Source organism: Poecilia mexicana, unplaced genomic scaffold (genome assembly GCF_051168715.1).
Source record: "Poecilia mexicana isolate PSO_F unplaced genomic scaffold, ASM5116871v1 scaffold_12, whole genome shotgun sequence".
NCBI classification, from domain to species: Eukaryota; Metazoa; Chordata; class Actinopteri; order Cyprinodontiformes; family Poeciliidae; genus Poecilia; species Poecilia mexicana.
In genome coordinates this window covers 27,113,811-27,126,485 of record NW_028263381.1, presented here as the reverse complement: position 1 = coordinate 27,126,485, position 12,675 = coordinate 27,113,811, and the positions used below count along the sequence as shown (strand labels likewise).

General features: G+C 46.1%; 1 protein-coding gene across 1 annotated transcript; it reads left to right on the top strand.

The window, feature by feature from the left end:
- The first annotated feature begins 314 nt into the window (after window positions 1-314).
- LOC106927066 (excitatory amino acid transporter 1) lies at window positions 315-11,676 on the top strand. Its single transcript, XM_015002371.2, has 10 exons — window positions 315-909; window positions 2,578-2,773; window positions 2,848-2,985; window positions 5,230-5,434; window positions 5,513-5,555; window positions 7,539-7,819; window positions 7,893-8,126; window positions 9,278-9,472; window positions 9,553-9,687; window positions 10,985-11,676. Exons 2-10 carry the CDS (start codon window positions 2,635-2,637, stop codon window positions 11,193-11,195), a joined length of 1,581 nt encoding a protein of 526 aa, XP_014857857.1. The 5' UTR covers window positions 315-909; window positions 2,578-2,634; the 3' UTR covers window positions 11,196-11,676.
- Window positions 11,677-12,675: the final 999 nt, after the last annotated feature.

Genomic DNA, 12,675 nt, shown 5'->3' with positions numbered 1-12,675 from the left:
ACTCATTCAGTGAGCAAAAGCTGTCAATTATGTTAAAAGTTTTGCATTTTTATGCAAAATAACAGTTTGTTCGTGGCAGTGGCGTTATTAGGCCATCACTATTGTATTTTAATTCATGCTTAGATCTACAGATTGCTTCTTCTGATTGGAATCAACCATAAAAAAGATTTGAAATAAAAGATTTTGGTCTTTTTAAAGAATTGAAAGTTTGGATTTTAGTCTGAATTTCGCTTTGGATGTATTTCTTCCTTTGTTGTATTTTAATTCAACTATTGGAGGATGAAGGTCTGATGCGGTATCAGAGCCAGAACCGAGATCATTTCCTAGTGTTTGGGTCTCATTCTGCAGTCTGAGGAGTCGGAACCGAGCTGGAAGACGCACAGATGGGTTATTCCGTTCACAGAGCCTCCTGGATTTGAGGTTTGTGAAAGTCTGCCTGACCTGGTCCTGGTCCTGATTTGGGGGAATCTTCTCCTCTAATTTTACCCCGTCCTCCTGGGAACGCCTCTCCACGCAGTCAGGTCACCTATTCCCGCTCCAGCTCCACTTTTCCAGCTAATTGTGCTGCGGTTTCCCTCTGAGGACCGTCCTGAACTATAACAAGTCCCGAGCGGGACGGAGCGCATCCTCCAAACCTCATTCCTGTTTTCCGCCTGAAACGATTCGGTTTATTCCCACAAACAGACGCGACGTGATCGCAGCTTCCCAGAGGAGGAGCGGAGAGGGAACGGACGGAGTCCTGGGAGGTTTCACACCTGAAACTGTGTCAGAGGACGTCTCCTGATCTGTCCTCCTGTCCCCGTCCCTCCCTCCGCCGGAGCGGGAGGTGAAGAAGCTCAGCGCTCAGATCAGAGCAGGAAGTTTCCTCCGACTCTGCAGCCGCATCACTGAGACCGGAGAGGCAGACAGGTGAGCAGATTCATCCTTATTTACACGGTGCAGCAGGAGAGGAACCGGGTTCAAGATGGAGGGAAGCATCTTCACCATCACCATCATCATCCCAGAGTTCTCCTGTTGGATCAAATGTCTCCTCAGACTTTAACCTTTAAATTAAACTAATTACAATTTGGCTAATTCCGCAGCACATCGGTTGAATCGAGGTTAATCAATAACTGACATAATCCTCACTAATTTAGTCTGCGATTAATCGTTAACTGAAAATTGTACAAAAATAAATTTTGTACTTAAGATAAACACATTTTAGTCTGTAAATCTGTTTTAGCCTGTTGTAGTTTTAGTTTCACCACATTTACTAAACCAATGCTTTTAAAGTTTAGGCAATAAAATGTTTGTTTTCTTATTTTTAAAAGGAATTTAATTGTTTATTTTGATCTTTTAATGTATTTCTAATATTGTATAAAAAGGCTGAATGAATGTGCCATTATCCGATTAACTGGTTAATCATCAGAATAATAGATTAATCGATTGCCAAAATAATTGTTAGCTGCTGCCTTAGTTTGTTCATTTTTACCCCAAATGAGCCACTTTGGCTGAAACTGGAGTCTGAATCCCAGTTTCAGAGAACCAACCGGCACCGAACCTTAACGCAGTTTATCTGTTTGGATTTAAACGTTTCTGGAAAAGATTTTGGACGCTAACATTCATCCAGCAGGAGGTAGAACCGAAATACTGAGGAGAAATGATCTGGGAAAGTTTTTCCTCCATTGTTCCCTGCAAACATCGGATCCTGACGAACATTTTCTCCCAGCAGGAAACACGTCAGGCGGACACTGTGACGTAAATATGCTGTAAAAAAAGTATTCACATGTTTCTTATTTTATTTTGTCACAGTTAAATGCTAGCTAAATGTGTTGCTTTGTTTGGCTAGCATTCAAATTTACTTCCCGATAACCGGATGTGGACTGTCAAAATAAAAGCGGGGTCTTGCGCTAATCTCCAGCTAGCGCAGTAACTGTTGCTGCAGCTCCTTTGGTAAACACCTGAGTTACATTTAAAACAGCCCACGCTTTATTTTATCCTGAAATGATGTAAAAGAGAAGAAGTAAAAGAAAAAAAAAATATCCGATGAGCTTCGCAAGACCCAGTTTATATTTTGATCGTCCACTTCCGGTTATCAGCAAGCAAATTTGCATATTAGCTAAACATTTAGCTCGGAGTTAAATATCTAAAGATTTTGCTTGTTAGCTAAATATTCAGTTAACAAGTTATTTAGTTACCAAGCTAAATATTTAACCACCAACTAAATATTTAGTTCGTTAACTAATTAGTTAGCAAGCTACATGTTTAGTGCTAAATAAGAACTAGCTTGAAGCTACATATTCATCCAGCTAACTGGACATTTAGTTTTAAACTGTGACATTGAGCCCATTTGGCTAAATAACCCAAATTACTGCTGCTAATTTTCACCGTGCAGCTTTTCAAACATCACTATGATTTAAATGAGGGTTTGTGTTTTTACAGGGCGACATGGTGGAACAAGTTGATGAATCTTTATTCATTCACTGATTCTGATGTTTTTGGTGACATGTTGGTGTCATTGCTGCCTCACAGGAAGTAGATTTTTTTATTTATTCTTTATTAGAAAAGCCGTGTATCATCTGTCTGTTCTGTTCTCAGGACAGGCCACGTAGTGAGAGGTTGTGGGTTTGAATCCCGGCCGAATAACGGAGCAGGATGCAGCGGATCAGGGAAGGGATCCACATCCGGACCATGAAGGCCAAGAGGAAAGTGGAGGAGATCTCCAAGGAGGACGTCCAGGCCTTCCTGAGGAAGAACGCGTTCGTCCTCTTCACGGTGGGCGCCGTGGTCGTAGGTGTGTGGTCCTCAGCAGGCGCCCTGCCGTCCGGCTGCGGCCGAGCGGAGAGTCACCGGTTCCTCTCTGTGCAGGGATCATCCTGGGCTTCGCTCTGCGTCCCTACAGGATGAGCTACCGCGAGGTGAAGTACTTCTCCTTTCCTGGAGAGGTTCTGATGAGGATGCTGCAGATGCTGGTGCTGCCGCTGCTCGTCTCCAGCCTGATCACCGGTCAGATTCCTCCGCCACGTATCCATCCGCATCCACAGCTCACCGTCAGGTTACCTGCTGCTGCAGGACCAAATGGAGCCAAACAAAGACTCATGTTTCACTGAGTCTGAAATGTTCAACCAGCCCTTTAAATGGGCTCAATGTGAATAAAATGTCTTAAAGTAAAACTCATCATCAGTCATGAAGGTCCTGAAACACCTTCAGGCAGAAAGGCAGGAAGTTTCTCCAGTTTGGATTCGCTGAGATCTTTATTTCTAAACAATATTTTCTATAATTTAATGTCAAATCAGAGAATCTTCCAGAGGAACCAAATGAAACATTAAGATCCTCCGTTAGCAATGAGAACCAGACAGAACGTCTCGATCGGACAAAAACTGACCAAGTTCCAGTCAGGTTCAATCAGGGTCAGTCAGGGTCAATCAGGGTCAGTCAGGGTCAGTCAGGTTCAATCAGGGTCAGTCAGGGTCAGTCAGGTTCAATCAGGGTCAATCAGGGTCAGTCAGGTTCAATCAGGGTCAATCAGGGTCAATCAGGGTCAGTCAGGGTCAGTCAGGGTCAGTCAGGTTCAATCAGGGTCAGTCAGGGTCAATCAGGGTCAGTCAGGTTCAATCAGGGTCAGTCAGGTTCAATCAGGGTCAGTCAGGGTCAATCAGGGTCAGTCAGGTTCAATCAGGGTCAGTCAGGTTCAATCAGGGTCAGTCAGGGTCAATCAGGATCAGTCAGGGTCAGTCAGGTTCAATCAGGGTCAGTCAGGTTCAATCAGGGTCAGTCAGGTTCAATCAGGGTCAGTCAGGGTCAATCAGGGTCAGTCAGGTTCAATCAGGGTCAGTCAGGTTCAATCAGGGTCAGTCAGGGTCAATCAGGGTCAATCAGGGTCAATCCGGGTCAATCAGGGTCAGTCAGGTTCAATCAGGGTCAATCAGGGTCAGTCAGGTTCAATCAGGGTCAGTCAGGGTCAATCCGGGTCAGTCAGGGTCAATCCGGGTCAGTCAGGGTCAGTCAGGTTCAATCAGGGTCAGTCAGGGTCAATCCGGGTCAGTCAGGGTCAATCAGGGTCAATCCGGGTCAGTCAGGGTCAATCCGGGTCAGTCAGGGTCAATCAGGGTCAATCAGGGTCAGTCAGGTTCAATCAGGGTCAATCCGGGTCAGTCAGGTTCAATCAGGGTCAATCAGGGTCAATCCGGGTCAGTCAGGTTCAATCAGGGTCAATCCGGGTCAATCAGGGTCAGTCAGGTTCAATCAGGGTCAATCAGGGTCAGTCAGGTTCAATCAGGGTCAGTCAGGGTCAGTCAGGTTCAATCAGGGTCAGTCAGGTTCAATCAGGGTCAGTCAGGTTCAATCCGGGTCAATCAGGGTCAGTCAGGTTCAATCAGGGTCAATCAGGGTCAGTCAGGTTCAATCAGGTTCAATCCGGGTCAGTCAGGTTCAATCAGGGTCAATCAGGGTCAGTCAGGGTCAATCAGGGTCAGTCAGGTTCAATCAGGGTCAATCAGGGTCAGTCAGGGTCAATCAGGGTCAGTCAGGGTCAATCAGGGTCAGTCAGGGTCAGTCAGGTTCAATCAGGGTCAATCAGGTTCAATCAGGTTCAATCAGGTTCAATCCGGGTCAGTCAGGTTCAATCAGGGTCAATCGGGGTCAGTCAGGGTCAATCAGGGTCAGTCAGGGCAGAAATGTGGATTATTAAAACGTCTCAGCTCAGAGTCACAAGAAGAAAAACGAATAAATTCAGTCGAGTTTCTAATGAAGATCAAAATGAAGAGAAACGGATATTATAGGAAACTGAAATTCATCATCAACACATTTAATCTATTAGTTTCTTAGAGCTTTAATGTCTGTTTATTTCTAACAGGTACATTTTATGTTTAAGTTCTTTACAAAATATCAGTTTTTAGGAGAATTTGGATGGAAATGTTAAAACTTTAGAAGACATCTGTTGATAAACATTCAAATATCAGAGGATAATTATTAAATGTTGATGTCATAATTTAGACAAACAGGTTTGGATTCCTGATGAGAAAATGTTCATTTGAGTCCAAAGACTTTAGACCAGAATAACTGATCCTCTGTGGATAAATGATGTGAACTCAGCTTCTGTTTGCATGTGGAGGATTTTAAAACGAGTGTTTATTAAATGAGTGTTTATTAAATGAATGTTTATTAAATGAATGTTTATTAAATGAATGTTTATTAAATGAATGTTTATCATCAGCCCCTCCCAGCTGTAATAACCGTTGGCGGTTTCAGGCATGGCGGCGCTGGACAGCAAGGCGTCAGGAAAGATGGGGATGCGCGCGGTGATTTACTACATGACCACCACCATCATCGCCGTCTTCATCGGGATCATCATCGTCCTCATCATCCATCCAGGAAGAGGCTCCAAGGACGAGTTTGGGAAGCAGCAGACCATCGAGCAGGTCAGCCCCGCCGACGCCTTCCTGGACCTCATCAGGTGATTTCAGACTCAAACGTCCCAAAGTTCAACCAGCCGGCGAGTCGCAGCTAAACGCTTTCTATGGTCTCGTTTCAGAAACATGTTCCCTCCAAACCTGGTCCAGGCCTGCACACAGCAGGTCAGTGATTCAGATGAAGCAGCCGAAACGTTTCACCTCGTCTTCATCAGCACCTCTTACAACCTGCAGGGCTTCTCTACAGAACGTTACAGAAAATGGTTTATTTAGGCAGCTTGAATTTTTAATAACGATGAATCATTAAGGCAGAAAAAGTTTCATAAACTCAAAATAAACACAGAGAACATTTAAGGTTCAATTTGTTCTTGATTTATGATCTGAATCTGGTGAAAATGTCAAACAGGAATCAGTCTGACGACAGGAACAAGGTTTTATCTCAACATGGTGATTCCCATGGAAACGGCCAAATGAAAGATGACATGCAGGGCCGTGCAGAGGCCACTAAGGGCCAGGGGCTCTAAAACCAAAGGGCCCATCTAACCGCCTTCTAGGACAGAATATTAAAGCCTCTCAGCTTTCAGAGTTTAATAAACAATGATAAATTACTAAAGAGATATACAATCACAGCTCAGGAAAATCTCTCTATAGATCAGACAACTATGCATATGTAAGATATTTTATTAGTAATTTCTTTCTGCAGGTCTGTTTTGTTATAGGAAAGTATTGAAATATTCAAACCCGCAATTTAGCAGGATATGTAAATCAGAGCTGGACCAGCAGACATATTTAGTCTTTACAGAATTAAACTATTAAAATATAAACAAGGCCCAATGCAGCCTTTAGTGACTGTAATCTATAAACAGAGCTGCCTGGTTGCTGCAGTGGAGATGAAGATGGTTCATTCAGGAAAGCAGAGCTGCAGCAAACTTTAACTGGAGCTGCAGAAAAAAGACAAAAACAGCAAAAGTGTAATTGTTAATGCATGTCACCATGACAACAGCTGCTGAGTTTAGCTTAAAAACCTTTTTTAAAAATTAAAATCACACATTTTTGTCTCATGAAGTGAAAAAATTATTTGCAAAACAAACTTATTTGCTCTTGTCAGAAATATTTTGTTGTTATTCTGAGTTTCTGTTTGACTCAAAGTTTTGCTGTGATTCTCACATGACGTCGTGGGCGGGGCCTAAAATCACAGCACAAGATTCCTGATGTGAGCAAATAAAAGTTTGTTTGGCAAATAACTTTAAGTTCACCAGACAAAAATGAGTTATTTAATTTAAAAAGTTTTTTAAACTAAACTTTTTGTTTTAAAAAATGAATCATTACAATTCCAACAGTTTTGATCACAATTTTATTTTACTTAACTGAGTTTTTTTTTTCATTGGTTTTTTTGACTGAGTTTTTTTTTTCCCCCCTCTGCACGTGCCTGATGATATGCAGTAACTAACGTGACTGTTAGACGCTTTGCTGAACGATTTGTTCATTTGAACTGAAACTGAGTGAAAAAGCAGCTAAAGGTAAAATGAAAATCATCCATAATGTCAGTGGCAGGAAAACGTCTGCTGATCCGCTAAAAGCGCGTGTAGCGCGTTAGCTAACTTTAAAAACATTTAGAGCCACTAAATTAATTTTTCCATATAAAGTATAACTTCACCGTTTGTGATGCAGCAAATGACGTTTATTCTGTACCCAGAATGCATCACTGCTGACGGTTTACAGTTTGAACTGCTGGTGTCCTGATGTCTACGATCAATTAGGCTAAATTAGTAGAGCTAGCAAAACTCAACAACTGAAAGTTTAGAAAAAACCCTTCCTGACCTTTACAGCCTGGTGTAATGTCGGATCTGACCTGTGGAGGGCGATAAAGAACACATGTTCAGTCATTGACACATGGTGGGTATCAACATGGCTGAAGTAAGAGCTTTAGCATTAGCTTCGGCTAAATACCGTTAACGTCTGCTAAATCCTTCAGGTGTGATTCTGAAGGTTCTGATCCAGAGAGACGTGATTGGTTGGCTGGTTGGCCATGATGAGAACTTCCTGTTCCTGTTCTTCACTTCCTGAAGAAGCTCAGCTGGACTGAGACCCAGTGAAGGAGGAGAACCCGACCTGACTGATTGAACTCAAACTCTCCTCTCTCAACAGTTCAAGACCAAATATGGAAAGAGGAAGGTCCATGTGACGGTCACGGTGAACGAGTCGCTCTTCAACTCCACCAACGGCACCCAGGAGGTCATGGAGGTCACTAGGGAGGAGGTGATCCCCATACCTGGCCAGGTGAACGGGGTCAACGCTCTCGGCCTGGTGGTCTTCTCCATGTGCTTCGGTCTGATAATCGGCAACATGAAGGAGCAGGGCCAGGTCCTCAGAGACTTCTTCGACAGCCTGAATGAAGCCATCATGAGCCTGGTGGCCATCATCATGTGGTAAATCTTTGTTCTCCTGGTCCGGACCTGAAGCGGTCGACCTGGAGTCACTCTGGTCTTCGTCTCCTTGCAGGTACGCTCCCATCGGCATCCTGTTTCTGATCGCAGGGAAGATCGTGGAGATGGATGACCTGACACAGATGGGCGGCCAGCTGGGCATGTACACCATCACCGTCATCATCGGGCTGCTGATCCACGGCGTTCTCATTCTGCCCACGTTGTATTTCGTCATCACTCGACAGAATCCCTTCATCTTCATCGCTGGGCTCCTACAGGCTCTGGTCACGGCTTTGGGAACATCTTCCAGGTGAGGAAGGTTTTCTTCTCTCTGCCAGTCACTCATCAAGCACCAGGCCACCTGCTGGGCCCTCTGACCACCAGCAGGTGGCGCTAGTGAAATGTTCTGCCCAAAGACACAATGACAGATCAGGAGTCGAACCGGGAACCCACCGACAGAGGGACAACCTGCTACCACCGTCGTCCAAATGAAGCTTCTATCTTCAGCCTCAGCTAAAGCGTTAGCCTAATCCGTTAGCATCATCCATTAGCCTCATCCGTTGGCGTCATCCGTTAGCCTCATCTGTTAGCATCATCCGTTAGCGTAATCCGTTAGCCTCATCTGTTAGCATCATCCGTTAGCGTAATCCGTTAGCCTCATCTGTTAGCATCATCTATTAGCCTCATCCATTGGCGTCATCCGTTAGCCTCATCTGTTAGCCTCATCCGTTGGCGGCATCCGTTAGCCTCATCTGTTAGCGTCATCCATTAGCCTCATCCATTGGCGTCATCCGTTAGCGTCATCCATTAGCCTCATCTGTTAGCCTCATCCGTTGGCGTCATCCATTAGCCTCATCTGTTAGCTTCATGCGTTGGCGTCATCCATTAGCCTCATCTGTTAGCCTCATCCATTGGCGTCATACGTTAGTGTCATCTGTTAGCCTCATCTGTTAGCCTCATCCGTTGGCGTCATCTGTTAGCCTCATCCGTTGGCGTCATCAATTAGCGTCATCTGTTAGCCTCATCCGTTGGCGTCATCCGTTAGCCTCATCTGTTAGCCTCATCCGTTGGCGTCATCTGTTAGCCTCATCCGTTGGCGTCAATCCGTTAGCGTCATCTGTTAGCCTCATCCGTTAGCCTCATCTGTTAGCCTCATCCGGTAGCTTTGTTTCCATCCAAATGTCAGGATGAATTCTGATATTTTTTAAATTTCTTCAGAGAATCAAGAGATAAAAAAGTCACTTTGAAAAATGAATCTTCATGTTTTCATCCTGAATGATCTGAATTATTATTGAGTTTGTAACTGCAGATCTAGAGTTGGAAATCTAGACCATCTAGACTTTCAGACTGACTTCCAGCTGAGATCTGAGTCTGTCTGACTCCTGAAGCCCGGTTCGGGTCGTCAGGCGATCGGTACCGTAGGTCCTCTGAAGCGTCTGTCCTGTCCGTGTCGCCGTCCAGCTCCGCCACGCTGCCCGTCACCTTCAAGTGTCTGGAGGAGAACAACCGCATCGACAAGCGGATCACGCGCTTCGTGCTGCCGGTCGGCGCCACCATCAACATGGACGGCACGGCTCTGTACGAGGCGCTGGCGGCCATCTTCATCGCCCAGGTCAACAACATGGAGATGAACTTCGGCCAGATCATCACCATCAGGTAAACAAGGGTAACCATGACGACGGTTCTGTAGAGAACAACCAGTAAGACTCACTGGTTTCTGTCTCCTGACTGGGAAGCATCACAGCGACGGCAGCCAGCATCGGCGCCGCCGGCATCCCGCAGGCCGGCCTGGTTACCATGGTGATCGTACTGACCTCCGTTGGACTTCCTACTGATGACATCACTCTCATCATTGCAGTTGATTGGTTCCTGTGAGTATAATCCCAGTAAACACGACCAACTGGGGTCATTGCAAAGGTCATTCTAAAGGTCAACGGCAGCTCCACATCCTCCAGCACCTACTGACACACTTCTCCTTCTCCCCGGAGCCTCGTGCCACATCTTCCCTTTGTTGAATATTTTAGAGTTTTAACATAGAAACATAATTAGGTTCTCAAATTAATCATTCCAATTAGAAAACCAGGACCAGAAACGGCTCGGCTAACTGGGGCGGCTGGAGAAACGGCTCGGCTAACTGGGGCGACGGGAGAAACGGCTCGGCTAACTGGGGCGGCTGGAGAAACGGCTCGGCTAACTGGGGCGGCTGGAGAAACGGCTCGGCTAAGTGGGGCGGCTGGAGAAACGGCTCGGCTAACTGGGGCGGCTGGAGAAACGGCTCGGCTAAGTGGGGCGGCGGGAGAAACGGCTCGGCTAACTGGGGCGGCGGGAGAAACGGCTCGGCTAACTGGGGCGGCTGGAGAAACGGCTCGGCTAACTGGGGCGGCGGGAGAAACGGCTCGGCTAACTGGGGCGGCGGGAGAAACGGCTCGGCTAACTGGGGCGGCTGGAGAAACGGCTCGGCTAACTGGGGCGGCTGGAGAAACGGCTCGGCTAACTGGGGCGGCTGGAGAAACGGCTCGGCTAACTGGGGCGACGGGAGAAACGGCTCGGCCTTCAGCTGGAGGCTGACAGAGCCCAGTTCAGGAAGGTTCTGCTCATGGCGGGATGATGGGAAGACTTTTACCACTGAGGGAGAAGCTAAAATATAAACTAAAATCTAAACTTCCACTCCTGGTGAACCTGGATTAGCTTCAGTTCATGTTTCTACAGCTTCCCGGTTCTTATATTTACGGGGATGTGAATTAACGTGTGAGCAACAGACAACCTTAATCAGTGGCGCAACTACACATAAATCGCCCCCCTAAGCGACGATACGTGGAGTGTAAAATTCGCTACATTTACCTCGTTATGTGCGAGAGGTGAAGCAGCGTGAGGCGCTGAAGTGGATGGGAAAACATCATCGGCCCCCTCCAGACGGGGTTTTGGCGCCCCCTCTGGTGCTGCGCCCCTATGCGCTGCATACCCACTTTCTGCGCCTCTGACCTTAATTCCCTACGGGATTAATAAAGTTTAGCCCAACATGCTGTTCAGGGATCGTCCTTCTTGTTGTCTCTGTTGAAACATTTTGATGTTTTACCAGTTAAAGAATCAGCAGAACGTTTTGAGCCTCATCAAACCAAGCTGGTTCTGATGTTGAACAGAAGTAACCAGGACCGTCTCTCCGGTCAGGGACCGCCTTCGGACCACCACCAACGTCCTGGGAGACTCCATCGGCGCCGGCATCGTGGAGTTCCTGTCCCGACACGAGCTGCGTAGCCGAGACGTGGAGATGGGGAACTCGGTGGTGGAGGAGAAGGAGAGGAAGAAACCCTACAAGCTGATCTCCCAGGACAGCGACCTGGACAACGACAAGCGCACACACAGCGAGTCCAACATGTAGGACCAGAACCACAGCTGGTTCTGGACCCTGAACTCCTGGTTCAGCGTCGGCTCATCGTCCCGCCCATTCATCCATTCATCCATTCATCCATTCATCCATTCATTCACCCCACAGCATGAGGAGAATCCATCATTTACCTTCAGTAGATCCAGTAGATCCAGTTTCCCCTGATGTTGATTTAACTCACGAACCGAGGAAACGAAACGCAAAAAACTTTGATGTAAAAGTAGAAAAAGAGGGAAGAAAGTATAAAAGTCGCTTTAAAACTTTTCTCCATGAACGTTGTGGTTTAGATTCTGGGACGTTTTTTAAAGTTTAATGTCAGTTTTTTGGTTTTCTAGACCTTTTTACAGTCTAGTTTTAGGTTTCATCTGTTACAACCTGATCACATGTACAAGCTAATCGATCACTTTGTGAAAACATTTTAATTATAAAAATAAATCCAGTAAAATAAAGAAACTTTTTGTTTTCTGACCCAAAAGTTTGAAATGTTGAAAATGTTTTGATGGGAAAATAATTTTTAAATCTTTTATTCACATGTCACCAGCCTCACTTTATTGGCCCCATTGGGGACCGTATTGGTCTTATTGCTGATCTTGGCTCTATTATTGACCTTAGTGACCTCTTGGTGACCTTTATGACCTGGGTCCAACCCGAGCCGTGGCTCCCTGCAGCTCCTCCAGAACTGCCTGGTTCTTCTCTCTGTTCCTCCATTTCCTGGTTGAAGGTTTTCGCTCTCTGTTTTCTGATTGGACGGTTTCTGCCTGCTTTGATCTCAGACCGTGACATCCTGATGAGCCGACTCTTCAGTCGGCCTGAAGTGGGTCTAAGTTTAGAGCCGGTTCTGGTTCTGGTGCCGCCTCATTCATTTTCTGTGGCTGATGCATCTCTGCTGGATGAACGGATGTCTTCAGGCTCTGACCTCAGCTGCTCCCCATCGGTCAGGCGGCGAGACAGAGACGCCTTTGAGCCGGAGACATGTGACCCGACATGTGGCTGCCGGGTCCGGTTCTTCTGGGCCAGAACCTCCAGCAGGAAACCAGGAGATCGTCTGAGACGATCATTTAAAATGACCCAAAACATCTGAAGATGAGAAACTTTGTTCTCGAGTTTTGGAATCGACCGTGTTGATGTCGATGAGTCCAGATCCGGATCCAGATCCCGATCCAGATCCAGATCCTGATCCAGATCCCGATCCAGATCCAAAGCTGTGAGAAGCTATTCTCTGATTTCATATAAATAACAGGAAACGGTTCTGATGTAACTGATGCTGAAGCCATTTGGTGGTTCTGATCTGAACCCAGTTCCTTCAGATCAGGTCATGACCCGGTCCGACCCGGTTCTGTGTTTATGACGGGATGATGAACCTGGTTCTGGGTTCGGTTCAACAGTTGGACTCAGAACCGCTGAGGAGGAAATCTGGATCTAAACCAGACTTAAATCTCAGGAACTTTAAAACGAAACGGTTTCATTTTTCTCA

What these genes read in the sequence shown, in the direction of transcription:
- LOC106927066 (XM_015002371.2), top strand. Translation starts at nt 2,635, where the DNA reads ATGCAGCGGATCAGGGAAGGGATCCACATCCGGACCATGAAGGCCAAG. An exon ending in GGCCAGATCATCACCATCAG is followed by an intron (nt 9,473 to 9,552) that starts GTAAACAAGGGT and finishes CTGACTGGGAAG; the next exon opens with CATCACAGCGACGGCAGCCA. An exon ending in ATTGCAGTTGATTGGTTCCT is followed by an intron (nt 9,688 to 10,984) that starts GTGAGTATAATC and finishes CTCTCCGGTCAG; the next exon opens with GGACCGCCTTCGGACCACCA.